The sequence below is a fragment of the Neofelis nebulosa genome, chromosome 14, assembly GCF_028018385.1.
Source record: "Neofelis nebulosa isolate mNeoNeb1 chromosome 14, mNeoNeb1.pri, whole genome shotgun sequence".
Classification (NCBI taxonomy): Eukaryota; Metazoa; Chordata; class Mammalia; order Carnivora; family Felidae; genus Neofelis; species Neofelis nebulosa.
Genome location: NC_080795.1, coordinates 23,119,181 through 23,144,148, shown reverse-complemented (window position 1 = coordinate 23,144,148; position 24,968 = coordinate 23,119,181). Strand labels below are relative to the sequence as shown.

General features: G+C 43.5%; 1 protein-coding gene across 14 annotated transcripts in view; it reads left to right on the top strand.

Annotated features, from left to right (window-relative positions):
- STAU2 (staufen double-stranded RNA binding protein 2) overlaps positions 1-24,968 on the top strand; it is a 309,584-nt gene that overhangs the window by 264,929 nt on the left and 19,687 nt on the right. Inside the window, exon 12 of one of the 14 annotated variants that reach the window (XM_058699858.1) lies at positions 24,196-24,237. The exons of the other annotated variants lie outside the window; for them this stretch is intronic. Coding sequence (XP_058555841.1) covers positions 24,196-24,222 — 27 coding nt within the window. The 3' untranslated portion in view covers positions 24,223-24,237. Of the gene's footprint in view, positions 1-24,195; positions 24,238-24,968 lie in introns of those variants that run through there. 14 annotated transcript variants of the gene reach the window in all.

Here is a 24,968-nt window from a genome sequence, read left to right as displayed (position 1 = left end):
GGAGGGTAGAAAGGCGTTGCTTGAGCCCTTTCACCTCTCCTCTGGAGGAATCTTATTGCAAAGACTTGGGATAGAGTACCTGGCAAACTTACATCTTTAAAGATCCAGAGCTCCGGGGTAAAGAAGGAAGGACCCAGAGGTCTTAAGCAACATTGAAATGAACAGAACATACCAATAGTAAAGCTGATTGGGTAACTTCATGAACCTGAAACCCAGAAAAACAGTTATGAGGATATACCATGGTGTTTGGTTTCAAGTAATGTAATTTATGGATTACCATTCAGGTTTGAGAGATCTACAGGTATGTGGGTCTAAAATGTAAGAATTAGTTAAGAGATTGACGGGAGAGCATTTGGGCCTAACCCTACACCAGCACATACTGCCTTTAAGGACAGGGGAGAGAAAATAGCAATAAAGATACAAACAAAGGGGGAATGTTAAATCCTACCGTGGCATAATTAAGCAATACATGTACATACATATATATATACCTGTGCACACACGTAAAGGATTACAACAAGGCAAGGCTATGATGAACACGCGGGACTATTGGTGTCCAGTATCCATTGCAACAAATCCAAAGCGATCATACTTTCAAAAGATCAGGAGACGGGGAGTTTTAAAACAGTGTCCTCTGAAAGTAGGAAGGGAAGTTCGTCTCCTGCCTCAAAAAATACATGTAGCTACCCACACTTGGTTTAAAAGAGATCATTAGTTTGAAGAAATAATTAAGAAATCAAATAATAAGCAGGACACCCTAATACCTTCACTAACAAAGAAGACGGCTCTAGCACATTTTCTGGTCAAATACATTTCTACTAAATACAGAAACTAAATAAGGAGGATGGGCTATATTCTAGGATCGCATAAAGAAACTGTAGTTTTAAAAAAAATCCATTTAGGGGCGCCTGGGTGGCTCAGTCGGTTAAGCAGCCGACTTCGGCTCAGGTCATGATCTCGCGGTCCGTGAGTTCAAGCCCCGCGTGGGGCTCTGTGCTGACGGCTCAGAGTCCAGAGCCTGTTTCGGATGCTGTGTCTCCCTCTCTCTGACCCTCCCCCATTCATGCTCTGTCTCTCTCTGTCTCAAAAATAAATAAACGTTAAAAAAAAAATTAAAAAAATCCATTTAAATATTTAACAAAATATTATCATACATGCTGGAAAACGTCAATATGCATCCAAAGAGATTTGAAATGTTTATCATGTTTTAAACTGTTGAGCATTGGATAGGAAAGCACAGGACTGTTTGGCCACACTGCTCAAGGGGCTGGGAACTAGTAGGGTCGGACCCAAGCTGTCAGTCAGCATGGGCTGGTGCTAGGAGTCATCTCTGCCACCTGAATTTCCTTCTTTGCAGATCTCTGCTCTTCGAAGAGCAAGGCTATATACAAACTCAAAAAGGCAATAAATAGTTTCTTGGCAAGAGTAGAAACCATCATGTTGATGTTTATTCTTCCATTTACTTTAGTTCCATACATAAATTATGCTGAGAAAATAGTGGCATCCTCCAATGGGCAATGACCTCATTTTAGCTGTATCTTCCTAAAATGATATCCGAAAAACAAATCCACCCCCCCCCTCTAAAATTGCTTACAAAGAGTAGATCTTTTATCATTCTGAAAGAGTTCATTCTTACTTGCAGGTTGATGATATAACTTCATCTAACTTCCCAACTTCCGTTCTGTTAAGCATGTTATTACAAGCCATGTTCAACTTGGATTCTTTTTTTAATGTTTCCTTTGATTCTTCTGTTTCAGTTTTTTAAAATGCTTTGTTTTTGAGAGTTTTCTTGCATTTCCTGAACCGTCAGAGTGTTTCAAGAGAAACACTGAGCTATTTAGGCTGCAGTTGTGTGTGTGTGTGTGTGTGTGTGTGTGTGTGTGTTTAAATCCAATGCTGCCTGCGAACAAACGTTGTATTGTATATTATACGGAGCTGCCTCCTCTCCTTCTTGAACAGAGCACCTGGTGTTACTGGTTTCAAAGAATATTTTGAGATTGGCAGTTGGAGTCTCTTCATAGAAGTGTAACGGCGCTTCCCAGAAAGCTTGAAAAATGATATTCAAAGTGAAGGAGAATAGAGAATAGGTGTCACCCTCTAAAAGAATAGTAAGCAGCCGCAAGAACCTTCATTCAGAAAGGATTCAGAGAGAAAATGGAGACGTCTGAGAACCAGCTTTATAGCTCCGTGTGAGCTTAGAAGATTGAGTAGCCTCTTGAAACAGGGTTCTGCCTGATCTGTCTGCCAGCATGTTTCTTGTGTGAAAGCAAAACAAAACAAAACAAAACCAAGGCTTTCTGCTTCAGGCAGTATCCCAGAAAAGTTCCATTCAAAAGCTAGAAATCGCACAAGTTTTCGGGCAACTTGGAAAGTGTTGCCCAAAACTCCTGCCTATTAAAAAGAAAAAGACTGGTGGAATAAAGAGGTTTCACAACAGATCTGGCCTCTGGTGGGAAGGCTCTTGATACACCATTTTCAAGTCTTGATTTCATAGCCACCAACCCCCCCCCCCCACTTCCTCTCCAGTGCACATACAAGATTAGCAAACCTGCTTTGAAGGTTAAAATGAAAAATATTCAAAGTCAATTCCATAAGACATGAGGTACTTTCCTTATCTTGCTCTGCATCCTAGAGCTCACAAATGTTCCCTGCAGCTGCTCACCGATCAGAAATCATTTTGCAAAAGTCAAACTTTTATTCACCCCAGATATGGGATAAATCAGAACCAAAGGAAATTACCTTCTTGGAAGTCTCCTTCACAAATGGAGTAGGTACCTCGACTCCTTTTCCTGAACATGCTTCCCATAAAAGTAGGGGCTCTGAATCTTGGATTGCACATCGATAAATAAACTTATAACAAAGTCGTGGGAAGAGTATCAGACTAAGGCCTTGACCACTTAGAAAGACTTAGAAGCCTGAACTGTGAGTATTTGTTTTGTGTCATCAGCTTGCATAATAATTATGGTGATTTATTTTTCTACAGTCTTTCTTATGAAGCAATATCCTTTATGATCAAGTACTCAGAAATTCATGCATAAAGTATATTTATTCCTTGGAACTGGCAGATATGAAGTGAAATAGATTATGAGGAATACAATTTTTCTGGACAACATTGTTATAAAAGCCATTTTTTATTTGTACCTTGCTTATTCAAAGCAGCCAGGGAGGGGCGCCTGGGTGGCTCAGTCGGTTAAGCAGCCGACTTCGGCTCAGGTCATGATCTCGCGGTCCGTGAGTTCAAGCCCCGCGTCGGGCTCTGTGCTGACAGCTCAGAGCCTGGAGCCTGTTTCAGATTCTGTGTCTCCCTCTCTCTGACCCTCCCCCGTTCATGCTCTGTCTCTCTCTGTCTCAAAAATAAATAAACGTTAAAAAAAAAAAATTTTAAAACAAAGCAGGCCAGGGAATAGTACAAATGAACCAGTAAAAGCCTAGCACATGTACATGGCCACACATGAAGATCTATGTGCCATTTTCATTTTCAAAAGCCAGCATATTGCTTTGATAAGGTATAGAATAGGTAAAACTAGACAGTATTAATCTTATCACTCTCTAGCAAGTGTTATAATATCTAATTAACTTATCCATAATCACATAGTGAGGAGCCAAACCTATGTCTATTAGACCCACTTCTCCATTTGGACTCAGCAAATGTCGGTAGGTAGGCAGAAAAGCAGGCACAGAGGCAGACTAGCAGGAAAAAAAGGTATCTTTTCATTGCCTCCTAATATGACTGCCTTCAAGTTAATTATCTATTGTGCAAACAATCTTCAGAGAAGTTCCTTCACCATCACTGGCTATGCACTCTGGAATGCCACAGTCTTTATTACACGATCGACTGTGTACATCCCAAAGGCATTCCAATAAATTGCACTTATTTGTCATAAAGACATTATCATAGAGGTATCATAAAGACATTAAGTTGACTCAGAACACTTACATTTTGGCACATCACAATGTAGGTGACACTTGAAGTCATAGATGCCAGAGGAATAAGGAAAATATCTTACATATTTTTAGGTTTATATTTTGTTGTTATTTATTAGCAGATGGACCAAAAAAACCCCATGACAAATGGAGGGTGGCTGTAGTGGTTGAAAAGGTTGAGGTGATGGGAGTTAGGTTGGGTTAGGTTAGGTGAGGTTAGGTCATCAGACCAGACAAAGAAGCAGGGTAATTGGGCTGACCAAGGGGAAGGGTGGGAGCAGAACTGCTGGGAGCTACAGCGCTGAGCTCTCAGGGTGACACTGTGGCTAGGCGGAGACCAGAGTGTGCAGTTCCAGGGGACTGGTCCACTTCCCTGCAGACTCCAAGTTTAAGAGTTTCCCTGCATTCCACATATGGGTGAAAGCCTGCAGCTGGGTTCCCATTGACTTCTGCTTCTCCCCACCTCATTCCCCCCCCCCACTCCTACACAGTCTCCATCCTCCTCCCACTTGCTACCATGCTTGCACTATCTGTTGACCTCCCTGACTGCCACCAGTATGACATGATGTAAGTGGTATCCTTCCCCTAGCATACGGATGCATCTGCAAATACAGAGAAGAAATCACGGTTTAGGTACCCCATGCTTGCCAAATTTAGTTATGATTCTACAAGGTTTCTGATTGTCTCCCAAACCAGTGAGATGATATCTTCCTCTTCTTACCCAATAAGATACAGCTCAGGCATCAATTCCTGTATTCCTCCTCTCAGCCTCACCTTCCTCCTAATTACTTACTAAGGCTGGGATGAATATTATTCCTTTAAAACTAGTGCTTATCAGAAGTATTGAAATCTCTGCTTAATGTTTTCCTTTCCCACTGGGCCATCAGCTGTTCGTGGTCTGTCGTATACATCTGTGTAAGGGTGAGAGCTGCTGTGTGTGCATACATCCCTTATGTGCCAGGCACTGTGGTAAATCCTTTGTGTGCATTATCTCATCTGAGGAAACCCAGGGAGGACTCAGAGAAGTGATGCCATTTCCCCAAAGTCTCTTAGCCAGATTCCAGACCAGGTCACTCTGACTCCTTAGCCCATATGATCACGTACCACATATCAAAGAACCTAGAGCACAGTTATTCAATGATTCCTTAAACAGAAAGAAGAAAAGTGGGGATAAAGGAGCAGGTGCACCCCAAAAGGTAAAGCTCAGAGCTGTGGTTCCAGCCTCCCAGTCCAAAGCCAGTTCTAGCATTAGCAGCTAAACCATTTGGAATGAATCCCTGTCAGAAGCATATTGGAAATCTGTGGAATGTGACCAACACAGCCTAAGCACGTTGGAGCTCCTTATGACATCAGTGTGAAGAAGATGAAAACAAAGCTATGGATGGAGTAGGGCACTAAATAATCAGGGCTCGTATCCTGGAAGCAGCTGATGCTTTTGTCCTCACCAGAGCTGACCTACCACCAGAGCTGTGGGAATACCACAGGATACTTCAAGGCCAGAAGACCGTGGATCTAAGAGTACTCAAAGCCTTAGCAGAGGACAGAGATCACCACTGTCCCTCAAGTGTGTTCCTCAAAAGCCCTTTGTAATTCCTATTTAGCCATCCTTTACCACTGCCCATTTACTCACATCAATTTTTAGGAAAGGCGAAATGGAGCCCTTAAGCTAAATATCATCAAATGTGTTTAAACTTGTTCAAAACTTCTCTCATCCTCTATAGTCATTTAGCATACGTGTTTAACAAGAATTAAAGCCCTTAAATATTGATTCAGTCATTTTTGCTGTCTCTCAAATCCTGTCCCTTTTCTAACTTGGAACAGATGAACTTTCCCAAACCACCTCAATCAAAACAATAACAATACAATACAATAACAATACCACTGCCTTTTTCCTTCGAGTTCTTGCTTGGTTCAATATAGAGACAACAGTTCCTCCACAGCATCGAGGCAGGGTAAGGGGAATGTCTGCCAGACCCACAACTCGTCAGGTACCTCAGGCTAGGAGACTGAGGTTCGTAAGAAGATAAGGATATAGAACTGGAATGGAGTTGGAGCTTGGGTTGGCCACGGCTGAGTACAGGCTGAGGGTGAAGTGAGGTGTGTTGACCTATACGAATGGTCTAATAGAAGGAGAACAATCCAATTCAGCTCTGCCCTAGATTCCTCTGCAGCATTCCTCTGATTTCCATTGTGCGTTCACCGCTGGGGCTGGGGCCCCGGGGAGGCCTTGAGAGTCCCAGCCAGCCATGCCTGAGAGCAGCCGCTCCTCCAGAGACAGTGGCCACATTGAGCAAATGAAGATATGGAGCCAAGGACAAGTATTCCTGAAATATGTGTTTGAAATTCCTGTTTAATGCATATATTCGGCAGCATACCAGGGCCCTTAGTAACAGCCCGTTGGGTGTTGTGACAACAGCGTGGGTGTAATGACAGCAGCCTATGTGGGTCGTGGCAATATCTGGGGGCAGAGCTGCTCGAGTCTGAGGATTGGCTTTTATCTCACTGGGAGCTCTGCACATGCTAGGGCCACGGTTTGAAGTCTCTGGGTGACAGGGAGGGGGCATCATCTTAATGAGAGCAGACTTCATGTAGGAGGCCCACTTCCTGACAGGGAGAGGGTAAAAATGCAGCTCCAGAAACCAGAGTGCCTCTCAACTATTTAAAGTCACCCCCTTAAAAAAGCCTGGACCATTCAGATGGCTCTCAGGATGAATTTAGGGATTTCTGATTTCTGTATGGAAAATGTATTCCGTAAAGCTATTTCTATAGAGTGGAAAGTTATGACTCTTTCATATAAATCTAATAATAAAGCTGAGCTGACATGGCTCATATTCTCTGTATTTGTCAGGAGTTAAGTTTTTTCATGCTAGGTGACAAGAAACTCTGCTTCTCTTTCGTGACTATACACTGTCAAACAAGAGCATCCTCTGTATGGGTGTGTGTGTGTGTGTGTGTGTGTGTGTGTGTGTGTGTGTGCAAACTTTATCTTGCATCTATCTTTGCAGTATAAAAACCTTGGCAAGTTAATATTAAATCAGTAGTTGTTAGTCATGAGAGAACAATGAACATAGGAAACTTCTTTAAAATTAAAAAACTTTAAAGTCAAAATTTGATTACTTTGACAGAAGTAGGCTTCCATTCAATGAAATTTTTTGTTAGATTTTTTAGTCATTGCAGGGAGCTGGAGTAATTAAAATGTTTTATAAGGCACTGTTGTTTTCCATGAAACTCTAGTGTGGCCCTGTTCCCCAGCCACAGGAATGTAAGAACTTCTTGGCAAATACCCTGACTAGGACCGGGTGGGACGATGTATAATTAATGTCAAGTGTTATTGCCCTTCTCCAATGCCATCCACCCACTGACCAGCATCAACTTCCTCCTGTTCTTTCTGTATTCGGAGCTTGGTTTACAGCAGTTCAGTTCTGAATGTGTCAGGATAAAATTCTGGTCTCTCTTTTTGAGAACACACATGTTGAAAATCAGGTTCATGTAACAAGAGCTAACTTTCTTATATCTTTGTTAAAGGTGCTCAGAATGAACCAACATTTTTACAGTTAGAGATAATATTCAAGTTAGCAAAGATTTAAAAAAAAGGAACATTCTATAGCTACTTTTCAGGGGGTATAATTTTGTTCTCAATTGTTTAACATTCTCCCTTGAGTTTTGCTTGACAAGTATTGGGAGAGAATGTCTGGCAACTGTTAATGAAACCGTAGGCTCTTTTTCTCTCTTTCTTGCTTCTATAAACTTACTAGACAGGCTTAAGTCCAAAGAGTGATAAAGTAAGAAGATATTTGTACATTAAAATGAAAGCAGGAATAAAAGCACATATTCCTGAATATCTTAGAATATTGAATTGGAATCAGAGTAGAAACCATGGGATTCAGATATATTCCCCTGAAGCTGAATTGTCTAATGAGGAAAACTATAACTGTTAAAACCAAAATTCCAAGTCAGTGCTAGAGCCAATTTTATTTTATGGAAGTAAAGCTGAGAATCTTAATTAAATCGTAGCTCTTCCTGTGAGGAAGAATTTTCCTGCGAGAAGAAATTTCCTGGGAAGGAAATTTAAGGATGGATCTTAATGGGGATGATGTTCATCAGATTGGTGTTAGTATGCTGTAGTTTGCCTATATTGGTTGTTAAAATATTGAAATACTTCCATACCCGTTGGTAAAGAGCCATGGCCTAGAGCTCTCAGTGCTCTCTGCCAACCCCGTGGCTGCCTAGGCCCCTCTCTGAAAGCCCCCCTTCTTCTCACCTCCCCAAGACCCAGCTGCTAAAGGAGTGACATCCGTGTCTCAGACACTGCCCCAGCCCAGAGTGGCAGTCTGCTTGGTCAGTGCCTGTATTAACCTGTTAACCGTGTTAACCTGTTGTTCAGTACTTTGCATATCATGCCTAGCCTAGTGGAAATCCTACAAATTAAAGCCGCTAAAATAAGGATATTGCAGTAGAAAGGAAAGTCAGACAAATGTTACACCAAAGAGAAAATTAAGAGTGGTATTCAAAGCTCAGATTGAATAAATTGTAAGCAAAGCCTCAGAGTCACGGGGACGTGGGAGATCAAAGCCAGTGCATAGTTTTTCTCGGCCTATTGCTTTGCTGATTCACACATGTCTGCAAGAATTCTTTTCCTCCCCCATCCTCTTATTTTAGCAGCATATCTTTTTTGTACCAAATCATTAGTCTGGAAAGCATAAAATGAAATTCCTCTATGACAACATTACAAATGGAAATATGAGAGGGTGCCTAAGCGTGAATGGTTCATTTGAGATGAAGACCCAACTGCCTGTGTATTTGCTGAGGCTGCGGGGGCTGCCTGGGGTCCACAAGGCACCTGGTGCAGGCTTCTCGGCCCTTCTCAGAATTGGTTCCCTGGGAGGGCCCTGCAGCCCCTAAGGGCCTGTGCTTGGACACCAACCTACATTCTATTTAATTATTGATTGGCATTCAGATGCTAATATCAAAAGGGAAGTGCTTCATTGGCTGTTGAGATTTCTTTCTGTGTATTTTTAATTTTGATTTGGGTCTCTAATATTCTTGGTTTTTTCCACTGGAAAACAGATATCTGACTGCAGATCAGTCATTTTTGTACCTCTCAGTGCCCTTGATTAGCGAAAAAAGCCAGAGAGAATTATGAAGAAAATCTTACTTCATAGATAAAATGTGCCCATGAGGAAAAACTACAGCATTTTAAAGAGTGCCCAATGCAAATTAAAGATGTCAGGGCTGGGGGTGCCTGGGTGGTTCAGTCGGTTAAGCGTCCAGCTCTTGGTGTCAGCTCATGTCATGATCTCACGGTTTGTGAGATTGAGCCCGGCATCAGGCTCTACTCTGACAGCATGGAGCCTGTTTGGGATTGTCTCTCTCCCTCTCTCTCTGCCCCTCCCCCCCCCAACAAATAAATAAATAAACTAGAAAAAAAAAAGAAAGATGTCAGGGCTTAAAAAAATGTCATTAACAAGTTCAAATATCAATGTATTTATTAAATCAGAGAATCAAAGATTTTGGAACAAACAGAAAAGGATCTTGGTTTCATTTGATAAATGTGCTTTTCAATGCACTGTATGTGATTCACTACTAGATAAAATTGTTCTGTAATACTCCTCAAATTTGAATTTAGCAGCCCCTGTACTGTTTCCATTTTTGAACACATGTCCAAATGTGTTTGTGCCTAAATTATGCATATTTGAAAAATGTAATTGTTGTCATAGAGAAAATGTCAGTGGCTTTAAAAGTATAGAATTGTGTCAGCCCAGGCAACCCACATATGAGTAGCAGGAAGAGAATGACTATCTGGTGAGATCCAATGGAACGGACACCCCCAAGACCTCCAGCTGCAGGCACTATGCTCATTCCTGCCTCACAGCTAGGCTGTTTGGCCGCATCCCCTCCTGCTCCCTCTCATTCACACCTGACAAATTCTTCCTCTTTTGTGTGCACATTTCCTATTTCTTTATGCCCTCCATGAAGCAGAGATAATGTTGTACATATAGGATGCATTCAAAAGATGCCTGACTGAATGAATGATTGATAACTCTGGGCAGGTTTCCGTTATTCTTTCTCTGTGTAATGCAAGATGAGAGGTTCCATTTCTTACTGTGGATTAATTCGGGCTCACTCATTTTAAATAGGCCCTGTTTAAAGTCATCTATACCACCAACTGAGATCTGTTTTAAATAGACCACACTGTAGGGATGCCTGGGTGGCTCAGTCGGTTAAGCGTCTGACTTCAGCTCAGGTCATGATCTCACAGTCTGTGAGTTTGAGCCCTGTGTCAGGCTCTGTGCTGACAGCTCAGAGCCTGGAGCCTGCTTCAGATTCTGTATCTGCCTCTCTCTCTGCCTCTCCCCTGCTCATGCTCTGTCTCTCTCTGTCTCAAAAATAAATAAAAACATTAAATAGACCACACTGTATATTTTAGATTGCCCTTTTGTGCCTAATCTCATGCAGTAATTATGTCCTACTTAACTTTTAATTCAACAATGCTCCATGACAACAAGACTGAAATACATGCTACTCACAGAACTGAATATTGTAAGAGTATTTGTTTTACTGCTGAGCCTGATCCTGCCCACTGGAGAGAGGCATCTTTGTAATTGATCTGTGCCAATTGTGGATTCCTTTCTGGCTTACACCTAGACATTGAACCCATCCTCTTAGACTAAAAATAGCCAAGAGCTTTGATTTAGCTGATACCTTCAGGCACCAAGCCTTAGCTTCTCATCCATCCATCTGTCCATCCAATATTTATTGAATACCCTATACATTTTGGATTTGTGTTAGAACTAAAGAGATAAATACAACATACCCCCTGACCTTGAATAGCTTGTGGCCTGGTGGGGTACAGAGGCATTCAGTCTCACATATTATCAATATGATACAAATCCATAGTGGAGATATGGGCAAAGCATTTGGATGTACACAAGGCAGAACAATTTACTCTCAGGGAATTAAGGGAGCATTTAGGGAGGAAATGACAGCTTAGCTGAATCCTAAATAATACGTAGTGGTTTTTCAGGTGCAGACAGGTGGGAAGGGCCCTCTAAGCAGAGGGAATAGACTAAACAAAGGCACAGAGCACCTCCTGGGCCTGTCTCTGGAGGCTGTGAGGACTGTCTCCCATTCCTATTTTAGTATATGTGCTACCCAAGTGAGCATGACTGTCTCTGTGCCTGGTTTGGGCTATCCTTCCTGCCCTGAACTGTGGCTGCCCAGGACCACTGGGAATATTTCCAGATCAAGGAAGATCTGGTAAGAGACTTCAGTGTCTACGGTGGCTGGAGCAAGGCTTGTGGGCATATTGATCTTTGACTTCTGACCTGTGGTCCTGACTCCTAGGCCCTCTACCCTAGTCACACGGCCCCTGAGAGAGTGGTGGTTTGATCAGAGACCAAAGCTGTGAGGTTCTCCAAATCAATTCTGCCTCTCCTTTCTGAACCTTTACATAAGGAAAATTCCCCACCATTAGATAGCAGCGAGTCCCAAACCCAGCCCAGCAGAGCAGGCAGTAGGCTTCATGACCTGCACCTCTTTACAAGGGGATGGGATCCAGATGGCCCTTCTGCCTGCAGCAAGGCATGTGCTTGGTGTGCTCGCACATGGGCGAATTCCAGTGTTGTGCTGCAAACACGGAGTAGGATGACCTGGCTAAATATTTCCATCTCCAGTGGAGCCTGAATCCTATGTTTAAGCATGAGCTGACTTGGAAGAACTGCCAAAACCACTCCTCTTCTAGCCTGGGGAGGACTCAGTCCCCCTGACAAAAGCGCCCATCTATCAGTGCTAACAATCCCAGACCTGTGCAGTTTGCAGCTCTCGCGCAGTGTCATTGTCCCCTGGGAGACACAGTCTCACTGTTGGCTTTGCTGTAGTCTCTGAAGCGGTGTCTGTGTGTTAATATACAGCTGTAGGCTGTACATCTAGAACTCCTACAGCTCAGTAAGCTGAGATGATATTGAATTGCCTTTGAAAGATCTCCCCATTAGTCCTTTCCTTGTCTCACATTCTTTGTCTTCTCTCTTTAAAAATAATAAAATATTAAATGCCATTCAAATGTCAGACGTCCTCCTGGACTGTTATTGCATCTGTCATGTTGAAGAAGAGAGCAGCTGGGTAAACGATCAGCAGATAGTATTGGCACAAAGTGACCCAGGACCCCATTCCCGTGGACCCTAGTCTTCACTTTCTTTCTCGGTTGCTGCCACTGAGTTAGCATTTAGACAAATATGCCTCAATACAGGTACAAACAAAAATCACAGAAAGAAGTCTTTTAGACCCATTTTATGATGATACTATCATGAAGAGTAAGTGGAAAGCATAGGGAGCATAAGGAGAAAAGAGAGTCCTTTGTGCACGGTTGGTGAGAATGTAAATGGGTGCAGCCACTGTGGAGAAGAGAGTGGAGGTTCCTCAAAAAATTAAAAACAGAACTCCCATATGGTCCAGCAATTCTACTTCTGGGTATTTATCCAAAGGAAACACCATCACTAGCTCGAAAAGATACCTGTACCCCCATGTTCATTGCAGCATTATTTACAGTAGCCAAGACATGGAAACAACCTAAGTGTCCAACAGTGGATGAACAGATAAAGGAAATGTAGTACACACACACACACACACACACACACACACACACACACACAATAGAATATTATCAGCCATAAAAAAAAAAAAAAAGAAGAAGAAGGAGGGGAGCCTGGGTGGCTCAGTTAAGCACCTGACTCTTGATTTCAGCTCAGGTCATGGTCTCATGGTTGTGAGATGGAGCCCCATGTTGGGCTCTGCACTGGGCATGGGGTCTGCTTGAGATTCTCTCTCCCTCTGTCTCTACCATCATTCTCTTTGTGTGCTTTCTCTTTCTCAACAACAAAAAAAGGAAATTCTACTATTTGGAACAACATGGATGGAACTTGCAGGCATTTTGCTAAGTGAAAGAAATCAGACAGATAAAGACAAATACTGTATGACCTCACATATATGAGGTATCTTAAAAAAAAAAGAACTAACTCATTGATACAGAGAACAGATTAGTGGTTGCCAGAGGAAAGTGGGAGAGGAGTGAAGGGATGGGGACAATTAAAGGGGGTTAAAAAAAGCAGCAGCATAAATTAATATGTGAGTTGAAGGTATATCTACTGAACATTTTTTTAACTAGGTCATGTCTGCAAATGAAATAGGCAACCAGATAATCCAAGATGAAATATTATTCTTTAGGGTTCTGCAAATTTTACATTTGTCCAATGGGTGTTATATCACAGTTACTGTTTAATGCTTTGGCATGTGTAGTAAAATGCAACTTTATGAATGTGTGGCATTTTTAAAACTAACCTGCAGCCTTAAGTGCTCAATCTGTAGCTGCTAATTTGGACTGGTGGGCAGAATTCCTATTTTATAGCTTGCTCTATGGAGAAACAAATTTAATAACCTCTCTTTTATGGATAACTTATTTATTTATTAAGGATTACTAATTTTTTTAAAAAATTTAACATTTATTTTTGGGAGACAGAGAGAGACAGAGCACAAGCTGGGTAGGGGCAGAGAGGAGGGAGACACAGAAGCTGAAGCAGGCTCCAGGCTCTGAGCTGTCAGCACAGTGCCTGACACAGGGCTCAAACCCATGGATCGTGAAATGATGACCCAAGCCAAAGTCAAATGCGTAAGCGACTGAGCCACCCAGGCGCCCCAAGGATTACTAATTTTTAAATAGTCTAATATTCTGGGTTTTTTTCTAAGAAATGTATTTAGAATCAGATGTACTTAGAATCAGATGGTCTCAAGTAAAAGGAAAACAGATTTTAGTGGAAGTGCCCATTTGTTTTCTGGCTATGCAGACATGTATCCTGAGTGAAGGCACACAGCTCTGCCCTCCAGAACAGAGTGGATGCTAGGGCATGTCTTCTGGTCAGAGGACATACACCCAGTGGGGAGAGAGTAACCTGGCTGTGGTGTGAGCCACACCTAGGACAATTACCTGCCAAAACCAAACAAACAAACAAACACAAAAACAACCATATGTCTAATCAGTAGCTGTGTCTTTTAGAAAGACATGATGTTATTCGTCTTACCAAGCCAGAATTTATATTTATTGGTATAAAATGAAGGGGCACCTGGGAGGTTCAGTCAATTAAGCACCCAAATCTTGATTTCGGCTCAGGTCATGATCTCACAGTTTGTGGGATTGAGCCCTGCGTCAGGCTCTATTCTGACAGAGCAGAGCCTGCTTGGGATTCTCTCCCTCTCTCTTCTCCTCCCCCACTTGCTCTCTCTCTATCTCTCTCAAAAGAAATAAACTTTAAAAAAATTGTTTTTAATTAAAAAACAAAATGAAAAAAATCTACCTACCCTAAGAAGTCATTGCCTCTTAAAAGAAAAAAAAAAGTTCTTCTGATTTCTAAAAAGAGCTATCCATTTTCAAACTGGTTTATCTACTCAGGCCTCAAAGCACCCAGGCTATGACAGACCCCTGTGCCAGTTTTCATCAGCTTGGTTTGGGTAGCCAAGTGCCTCTCAATGTTTTCCAGACAGCGCTCAGAGCCTAGAGAGTATGTTTTCTGAATATATTTGCACTTTAAGTCTAGAATACTGAGCAAAGAAATGGAAATACATGCTTATGTACTCATGAAAAAATATAAAATGATAGCTTTTACGTTCTGGCTGAAATTCAAATGTTTGGAGTAAATAATTGCCAACAATAGCTTATGAATATAGTGTATTTTTTATATGCTCTCACAGGTGAATTTCATCTCCATGGAAATATGTTTTCCCTTTTACAATAATTTCTAACCTCAAAAAATATAAAGTCACAGGTGGATTTTTTGTTTACGCTTCTGCTTTTTCCTCATTTTAAAGGTGAGATATAGAGATTACATTTTTGCTAAGAAACCTGCAGCTGTGAGTCTTATCTTTGAAAATTATGCCTGCTCTTTTGCAATTTCATCTTAAAGACACTGAGTTACAGTCATTTACTAATCACAAATACAAAATGCATTAGGTTTTAACAGCAGATCTAAATTAAAAACTCAGTAACTTGGAACAAATGGACCTTTTAGTTCATTTCCAAACTAAAACCCTGGTTACATTTTATTGTTTCTAAACCTTTCTTACTGCAAACCATCAATCCACCAACTTCTTCCTGGCTCATTCGGGCTTTGAACTGTACCTTTACGGTGCTATAAATTAGCATGTCACTGGGATATGCTGTAATTTGCATTAACTCCTTTCCAGTTGAAGCTGTCTATCTTTGAAGACATCTTTACAATACTCAGAATCCACTCCGTAAAGTAATACCCAACTAAAGATGTAAAACATAAATTTAAAAAACATGTTTTGGCTTTTATCTCAAGATGGAAAATAAAAGTGGTCAAGGTTATGTGTGCAGTTCTGTGATCCAGAACTCACTTTCTGATACTTTAGTGCCATTGTTTCAAGCAGAGACATTTTAGCAGCAGGAAACAGAGGGAAGAACACAGCCCTGCTCTCACCCACCTGAAGACAAGGAGCCATTTTAAAGATACGGTTACAGGGGGAAATGGTCAGGGTCACAAAATTGTCAATGAAATGCACTCTAATCGGGGCTTGATGTGGGATGCATGGCCAGAAAAAGCCAAAAGTCTCAGTTGAGAGGGGACAAGGCTGCTCCCAGGGCTGGTTTGGCCAGACCCAGATGAGGCTCACAAGAGTGGCCCTGACCAGGCCCCTGCGAGCCACCCACAGCAGGTGTCAAGCCTCTCTGTCCTCTGTCACAGAGCTGCTGTCCTGATGGGGCAGGAGAGGGGTGAGAGAGCAAGCAGTGGATAACTGGGGAGACTCTTGAGGGGGAATGAAACCACCCTGCTCGCCTGTGAACCTGAAACTCTAGAAAGCGAGCCTTCTGGATGCATCAGGGAGCTATCTGTCCACTGTGCACCTGTCTGTCAGAGGGACCACGTTGGCTTCAGTCTGGGGTCATTCCCCACACCCAGCTCCTTGGCTTCCACTGCCCGCCTGCCCTTCTCCAAGTGCATCCTGCAGAAGCTGATCCGTCAGTGGAATTTGTTTTCCAAGCTTTAAAAACAAAATTACTGGGAGGGTAAGAGAAAACCCAAGCCCTTCAGTCCTTGGGCAGCATGCCACCAAACTCCTTGAACTCCAGCCCTGGGTTTTTGTGTCCCTTTGAAATAGACACGGTTTGGGTTGAACCTGCACTTCCTAGCATCTGGAGAAGAGAAGGAAGAATATACTATTTTTAAAAGGAACTTTCTGGAAAGTGTACAAAACCTGATAATTAAAAAAATAAAAGCCAAACCCTCAGCTGCACAAACAGCCCTTGTTCTCTTCCAGCAAAGGTCTGTCAGGAGTGCCCACCTTCCTCTCCCTGAGAAGAGCAATTAAGGAGACCAGGAAGCATCGCTGAGTTGGTCTGTTTTCTAGCAAAGCCTTTTCAATCACCTCCTTTGATCTAGCTGTGAGTGTGGGAGGGGGAGCGAAACCAACCTGCTTCATGCCTCCGGCCCTATTTGTAGGCACTGTGTTGGAAGAGCATTTTGTCTCTCAGCATATTTTCTGGAATCAGAGCGCACACATCTGTCTTTATGCCCAGCCGCCTCTCTGGGCCCAAACAAGTTCTCTGTGAGTTTCCCCAACCGAGCTCAGCGGGATCTCTGTCAGCTGCAAGATTTATGTCATCTCGTTCAGTCCTGAGAACTGCTCCTTCGGCTTTTCACATCTGGATTTAATTGGAAAGACATTAAGTGCACTGGAAAAGCATATTTCAGGGCAGCTCTTTATAGACACCCCTATTAAAGGGGCTGACGGCTGTAGGTTCAAGTGGGACGAGCAAAGACAACATCTCAGAAGGCGAAAGCACGAAGTAATGAAAGAGCCGCTGGGAATGAGATGGTCCCGTTCGAGGATCACGTTTATTCAGTTACTTTGGGAGAGAAATGTGATAAGATACCTGCCAACTGCAAGCTTTGCCCAGCAGTGTGTGGGATCGACACACGGACAACCGGGCCTTTTGGTGTTTTCGCGAACGGCACCTGCGATGCCTGGTCTCCACATCCACATTCTCGTGTGCCGGCGTTTGGATGTGTGATACACAAACATTTTAGGGTAGCGAGAGAGGGTGGATGGTAACTGCAAATGCCATCACCTTCTTGCCTCACCATCCCCACAAGGGGTGGTGACAGAGTCCCAGGGGCGACCTCACCCTGTGGTATCTTGATACATAACAATAGCAGCATCTGGCGAGCTTGGAGAAAAGATGGCACACACACTTGTGTGATTTTTGCAAAGTCTCTGACTCCATAACCTTCTTCTGTGAGTGTGCCCTGGTAGGTCTTAAATAAGTACCTCCGAGACTGAAGGCAGAGGTCCGTCTGTGTGATGATCAGCATAATACAAACGGTCTACGTTTTCAGACTTGGGCTTGGGTCAAAAAGATATTAAAAGCCAAAGAACAGTTGTCATCAGAGAAATACAGATATCTCTCTTTGATTGTGTTACATTTTGAGGCCCTAAACTTTCTAGCTCAAGAGCAGCTTAAATTCCCTGAAGTCTTAACTGCCCAAATGTTTTCTTAACAGAGAGTAAAATGGGTATTTAGTTTCCTCTCTTGGACTCCCCTTCATCTCATCTCTCATTTGAGCCATGGACCCTTTGGTCACTCTGGTGAAACCTACGGACCTCTTCATAGAAGAAAATTTTTAGGGGTACCTGGGTGGCTCAGTTGGTTGAATGTCCCACTTCCAGCTCAGGTGATGGTCTCGCAGCTCCTGAGTTCAAGCCCCACATCGGGCTCGCTGCTGTCAGCACAGAGCATGCTTCGGATCCTCTGTCCCCCTCTCTCTCCTCCTCCCCTGCTTGCACTCTCTCAAAAATAAAGAAAGAAACAAAAGAAAGAGTATTTTTAAACAAATAAAAATACATAAGATTTCAAAAAATTCTATTGACATCAATGATCAAAATATTTTGAGAATATCTATGCTATTGAAGAATGTTTGAGAGTAACTAAGAATAAATTTGTACTGTGGTAATAAATGGGTTTATTAGCACATAGACTAATGAGATCTAGCAATTGGTCTAATAACTCTACTTCTAATGTACTTCCAATATTTTTAATATTTTGCCTAAGGAAGTGCTAAGTTTCAGTTGGATGTTAATACACATCAAAAAATGTAATGTTCTGTCTGTACCGTGGACCCCAACTTAAAACCCCTGGTTTGGTGAGGACACCATCTAACTAGCATCCATGGACCGTGGGTCTGTTTCTCAATCAGGCCCTTTCCTCCAGGAGCCTCAGCCTACCCCTTGGCCCTTGTCCTAAGCTGAGCGACTTGGAAGGTGTTTGGCTTCCCTGCAGCCCCAGAGGGAAGGTGTTGCTTCCTTCAGTGTTTGTGGAAGGTGCTGGCAGATCAGGTCAGAGCAGGGACCTGGCAGGGCACTTCTTTACACAGTGGGCAGTGGGGGGACTCCGGAGAAAGGCCTGTCCACACTGGAGTCAGTTAGCCCCCCTGGGCACAATGAGAGAGAAGGCCTCTGCCCAGAGAAAGCAGCATAACTGCAAGGGGTGTCAGTGGTGTAAGATGTGAAGAAGCATCAAGTCAGTTAGGAAGAGAAAAGGCTTAGGCCATTCTGATTGCCTCCCGGCTGGTCTCCCTGCCTCTGCACCATCCAGCTGCGAGCAGGTGGCTCCTTTGAAAACACAAATCTAGGGGCCACTGGGTGGCTCAGTCCCTTAAGCGGCTGACTTCTGCTCAGGTTATGATCTCGTAGCTGGTGAGTTCAAACCCCGTGTCAGGCTCTGTGCTGACACCTAGGAGCCTGGAGCCTGCTTTGGATTCTGTGTCTCCCTCTCTCTCTGCCCCTCCCCCGATTGTGCTCTGTCTCTCCCTCTCAAAAATAAATAAACATTAAAAAAATAATAAAAAATAAACAAATATGAAAACAAATCTAAGCATGTCACTGCCCTGGTTAAAGTTTGCAATGACACAGAGGCCCTTATGGGCCCAGTTGTGTCCCTCTTAAAATTCAAGCGTTGAAGCCCTATCCCCAGAATGGGACTTTAAAGAGACAATTGGCCTTTAAAGAGGCAACTTAGAGTGGGCAAACTGACCGGTGTCCCTATAAGAAGAGGAAATGAGGACACCAGGGATGCAGGCACTCAGAGAAAAGACCACGTGAGGACACGGAGAAAGCAGCAGCCGGCAGCAAGCCAAGGAGCGAGGCCCCGGGAGAAAGCAGCCCTGCCGCCGCCTTGGTCTCTGACTTCCAGCCTCCTGAACTGTGGGAAGATCAATGTCCGTTGCGTAAACCACCCAACCACCCGATCTGCAGTGTTTTGTTTCAGCAAACCCGCAGGGCCCGCCCAGCCTAACTAAGGTTTCCTGGGAGGACAGACCCCACTCCCCCACGCCCCCCACCGGCCCCTCCGGGAACACTGCTGCCGCCTAGTTGGCCGCACACGCGAGGCACGCTGCTTCTCGCCCCGGTGCCTCTGTCATGCTGGGCCCTGTCCTGGATGCCTTTCTCCCGCGCCTGCTCTTCCTCTGCAAATGCTCGGGCTGCACGGCGCCCAGGAAGACTTTCCCGCCCCCACCGGGCTGTGAGTCCCTCCCGGAGCGCCCCGATGGCCTGCAGCGCGTTTTCTGTGCTCCCCACCCACCGGGCACCTCAGGGGAGGGCTGTCTTTGCTTCATCTTTGGCCACAGCCTGGCACGGCACTCCCGCACGCCGGATGTATCGGCTAAACAAGTACATGTAGCATCTTCCAGCCAGAGTGTCCTCACACTACAGATATTCTGGGTTCAGGGCCAGGGCAGGCCATTTACCAGCTCCAGACCTTAGAAGAGTCTCATGACCTTTCTGAGATGCAAGCTCCTGAGGGAACTGTGGGCGCAGGGCCAGGGCAGTGTTTCTCAAGCCTTAGAAGACCCGGGTCTTCTTTTAGCAAATGGTTTTTTAAAAAGGTTAAATACACACACACACACACACATACACACACACACACACACATATACACATGTATATACGTGTATATATGTATATATATATAAATCATATATGTATATATGATTTTTCCCAAAATGATTCTTGATCCATGAGTGCCTGTAAACTGGGATGATTTTGCCAACCTTTACTCTCTCTAGTTTAAAACTTACTGATGCTGGAGCTAGGAGGGAGGATGGAGCTAGCTAGGATGAGGTTCGAAGCAGGCCGTTTTCAGAGTTTTGCCCAGGGTCCTCTGCGGGACCGTCCAGTCACTTTGCACTGGAGCTAGTCCGGTGTAAAGTCAGACTGGAATGGGGTTGGGAATGGGTCTGTGCTGAGAGAAAGAGGAAGGCAACGGTTCTTGGAGGGACTGCTGTCAGCCAGCCGATCGTTTGGTTAGTATTGCTCCCTTCTGACAATAAGGGACGGAAGAAGCTATACTTGCCCTCTCTTGTTTAACTGTGCCACCCCGTAGCAATTAATTAGGCCAAATTCTGCCAAACACAGAACTTTTTAAAAATAAAGAGATGCAAAAATGTTTATGTAGCTCATCCTTGTAAACACAGGGAACCCCACCTAGCCTCCGGTGCTCCAACAGGTTCAGATCAAGGCAGCTCTGGCACTTAGGTCCCATTGCCAGAACCTACCACCCCTGGGTCAGGTGACTATATCCCCCAAGGAAGTGGGTGATTCAGGATGATGGAGCCCTAGACCTCAAGGGCTTTTGAGAAGGAATCAGACTACTAGGCTTCCTGATCCTTACTCTTCAATAATGCCAAGAAGATGCTCCTGTATTATTTTAAGCAAACCACTTACCTTGAACACTACTTATTTTACCAAAAAAATACAAGAGGGACAGAGCTAGATCTGATCAAGGAATCCAGATTTCTGGATCTACTGCCCACAGCCAAAAGTCAGCCCCTGCTCATGTTCACACAAAAACAGATTGAGAGGAGAGAGAAGGAGCATGTCCGGAGGAATCCTTAGTTACTCAAACTCAAGTCAAACTCATGTGCATTTTGGCAATAATTCAGTGAAGCTGCACAGACATGTTGAGCTCCTGCTCTGCTAGGTACTGCATGTGAAAACTTGAGGAAGAAGACATGGTCTATGGTTTGAAGATCTCATAACCTACCAGAGTAGATAGACCAATAGGTCATTTTAGTATTATGTAGAAAGTGCTAGGTGTCTGCAGAGAACAGACATTTTGGTCCAAGTAGAAGGCTGTAGCCAGTTTCCTGGAGGAAAGCTGTCTAAGCTGGATCTGAAAGAAAAGTCATCTAGATCAATACAGGTGGGAAACATTTGGTTCCAAGCAGAGACATCAGCAGGAGAAAGGCACAGGGGTAAGAAAGGGGTAAGAAAGAACATTATGTATATGGGGCAACTACAAGCAAGTTGAAGGTACAAAAACCTGAAATAAAGGGGAGAAGGGGAATAGCAGAAACTAAAACTTGGAGAGACACATTATCATGAAGTCACTGGGAGCCATATTGCCATGCACAACTCTGTTCCACCTACGATGAATGAAGAGCCAGGAGAGGCTCATATTAGAGAGACTGGATGATAAGACTGGGTATTTACTTATAGTAATAATGGAAGAATGAAGTTTTTACTGATTTTTATGATGATCATAGTATTGCATGAGTGTTGTTTTTGTTGAAGGGTAGATTTTAACACCATAAATGAATTCCTTAAATATATTCCTTTAAATCCCAGTATTAACTGGAAAGTTATCTGAGATTCCCAAGGGTTTTTAAGAGGGAATTGAGGGGCACCTGGGTGGCTCAGTTGGTTAAGTGTCTGACTTCGGCTCAGGTCATGTCACCTGGTCCGTGAGTTTGAGCCCCGTCTTGGGCTTTGTGTGGACAACTCAGAGCCTGGAGGCTGCTCTGATTCGGTGTCTCCCTCTCTCTCTGCCCCTCCCCCATTCATGTGCATGCTCTCTCTCTCTCTCTCTCTCTTTCTCTCTCTCTCTCTCTCTCAAAAATAAACATAAAAAAATTAAAGAGGGAATTGAATTTTTAATATTTATTTTGACAAAAAGAAGTTGGAAGGTATTGGCTGAAAATCCCACCACGAGATGCCCCAAGTGCCGTGTTGAAGACTGTGGGAATATAACAGCATGTCTTTTTTTTTTTTTTAATTTTTTTTAACGTTTTTATTTATTTTTGAGACAGAGAGAGATAGAGCATGAACGGGGGAGGGTCAGAGAGAGAGGGAGACACAGAATCTGAAACAGGCTCCAGGCTCTGAGCTGTCAGCACAGAGCCTGACACGGGGCTCGAACCCACAAACTGCGAGATCGTGACCTGAGCTGAAGTCGGACACTTAGCTGACTGAGCCACCCAGGCGCCCCTATAACAGCATGTCTTGAGAGGGGAGACCAATTATGTTCATGTTCCGCAGAGGGTGGTGAGATATACCCTCTCACTTCATTTCTACAGTGGGATGAAGTATAATCTAGCCACCCAGAAGTAGAAGGAAACAGGAAAACGGTGCTAACTTCCAGTAAGTACAGCTTCCCCACATTAGAGGCGGGTGGCAGAGCTGTTCCTTGAGGAGGCCCACCTCCCTTGCCAGAGGCAGCTCCTGAAACAGATTCTCCCTGCTTCCAGGCCCTGGTGACCTGCCTGCCTTCCTGTTCTCTCTCTCTCTCTCTCTCTCTCTCTCTCTTTTTTAATGTTTTATTTATTTTTGAGAAAGAGAGTGCAAGCAGGGAAGGTGCAGAAAGAATGGGGGACAGAAGATCCAAAGCAGGCTCTGCGCTGATAGCAGTGAGCCCATGTGGGGCTCAAACTCATGAACTATGAGATCATGACCTGAGCAGGAGTTGGACACTTAACCAACTGAGCCATCCAGTTTCCCTAGAAGTATTCATTTTAAAATTAAAAATACCGGGGCACCTGGGTGGCTCAGTTGGTTACGTGTCTGACTCTTGATTTCAGCTCAGGTCATGATCTCATGGTCGTGAGATTGAGCCCCTCATCAGGCTCTGCACTGGGCCTGGAGCCTGCTTAAGATTCTTTCTCTCCCTCTTCCCCTCCCCTGCTCATTCTCCCCCTCCCAAAAAAATTAAAATACTAATTTTCAAGAAGTACATTTCTAATTTTGTTGTGTTTTTAATTTTTATTTTCAAACAATTATAGATTCACAGAAAGTTGCAAGAGTAGTACAGAATGGTTGTGTGTACTTTGTACTCCAATGGTTCCGTTTTATTTACCTATAACACAATATCCAAGCCAAGATGATGACAGCAGTACCATATGTGGATGGTAGGTCTATGCCAGTTTACCCCATGTAACCACCACCCCAATCAAGATGGAAAACTCCTCCATTTCTACAGAGATCTCCCTGGTGCTCCTCCTTCCACCCTATCACTAACCCTTGGCAACCACTAATGACTTCTCCATCTCTATACTTTTGTCATTTCGAGGGTGTTATATAAATAGAGTCATATAGTAAGTGACCTTCACTCAGCCTGATGTCTTTAAGATCCATACAAGTTATGTGTACCAGTAGTTGTTCCTGTTTATTGTATAGTAGGTAATGTTGAGTAGTATCCCATGGTGTGAATGTACCAGTTTACTTTTTACTTTCTCTATTGCGGGAAATTGGGTTGTTTCCAGTTGTTGGACTATCACAGATAAAACTGCTATGAACATTTGTGTACAGGTTTTGGTGTGGACATAAATTTTCATTTCTCTGGGATAGATGAAAGTGTGTGTGATATAGAGTGTGATGACTGGGTTATTTTCCAGAGTGGCCAACACATTTTACGTTCCCGTCAAAAATGTATGAGAGATCCAGTTTCTCGGAATCCTCTCCAGCATTTAGTGTATTCACTACTGTTTATTTTGGCAGTTTTAATAAGTTTGTAATAACCTTGTGGTCTTAATGGCTAGTGATGCGGAGCATCTTTTCACATGTTTAATCGCCATCTGTAAATCCTCCTTGGTGAACCTTCTCTTCAAGTTGTTTGCCCATCTTTTAATTGGATTGTTTGTTTTTTACTGTTGAGTCTGAAAGTTCTTTATATATTCTAGATACTAGTCCTTTAGCAGTCACCCAGGGGCTACAAGAGTAGCAAGAGCTTTGCATGGAACCAAATGGAGACAGAAAGAATAAGGTTCTAGATTTTTATAATGTTCTACAGTCCTACTTATTCACCTATAACTTCTGACTTCTTTCTCAGTTGATGAGGAGGCCTGGTTTATCCTTGAGAAATATTTTGGTTCCCTTTTTATTCTTGAGATTGGGGTTCACTGGAAACCCTCCACCCCACCCTTTGTCTTTCAGGAACCCAACCTCTCTCTCTCCCACTGAAGTGCCTTGTGAGAGGTGAAAGGTATGAGGACTTTCTCCTGTGAAGGCTTCTTGCATGAAGACACAATGAGAATTAACAAAGTAGGTGCCCCACGCCCATTGTTGGCATGTGGTCCCTGTGTCCTCTAGAAATATCTACAGAGGGAGGCCATCTTCAGGAAGGGATAAAAATCTAGGCATTTCTTGGCAATATTAGTAGATAACTAGTCTTAACGTCTCCAGGTTCACTCTGTGAGCCTGGCATCCCACATCCCCTGCTATAAATTAAACATTAACTCCATGCCAGATTTGGTGCTACAGCTACCAAAACAAATAAGACCCAATTCTACTTTATTCTGGAGACTTATAATTTACCCTAAGAAGATAGACCTGTAGATGCCTCAGCAAATGAGTGCAATGACATGACAATACTTGTGGTAGAGCCTAATTACTCACCACACATGCTTCCTCTTCTCCTCAGCTCACAGCCAGACTTAGCACCCAACCTAGAGATGGGTGTGGTCATGGAGTTAGGTATAGTCATGTCACTGGGTTCTGGTCAATGGAGTATGAGGGCTTTCTGTCCTCTTTCACAAAATTCTCCTACATACTATCTTCTGTTTTATTTTCCCTTCCACTTGCTGAGTGGAGAGGACCATAATGCTAGCCTCGAAGAGGGAAGAGTCATAAAATGGAAGGGATCTGGTACCTTGTTTGACCAGGATCCACAGCCCAGGAACATTCAATTGGTCTTTTCATGAGCATTG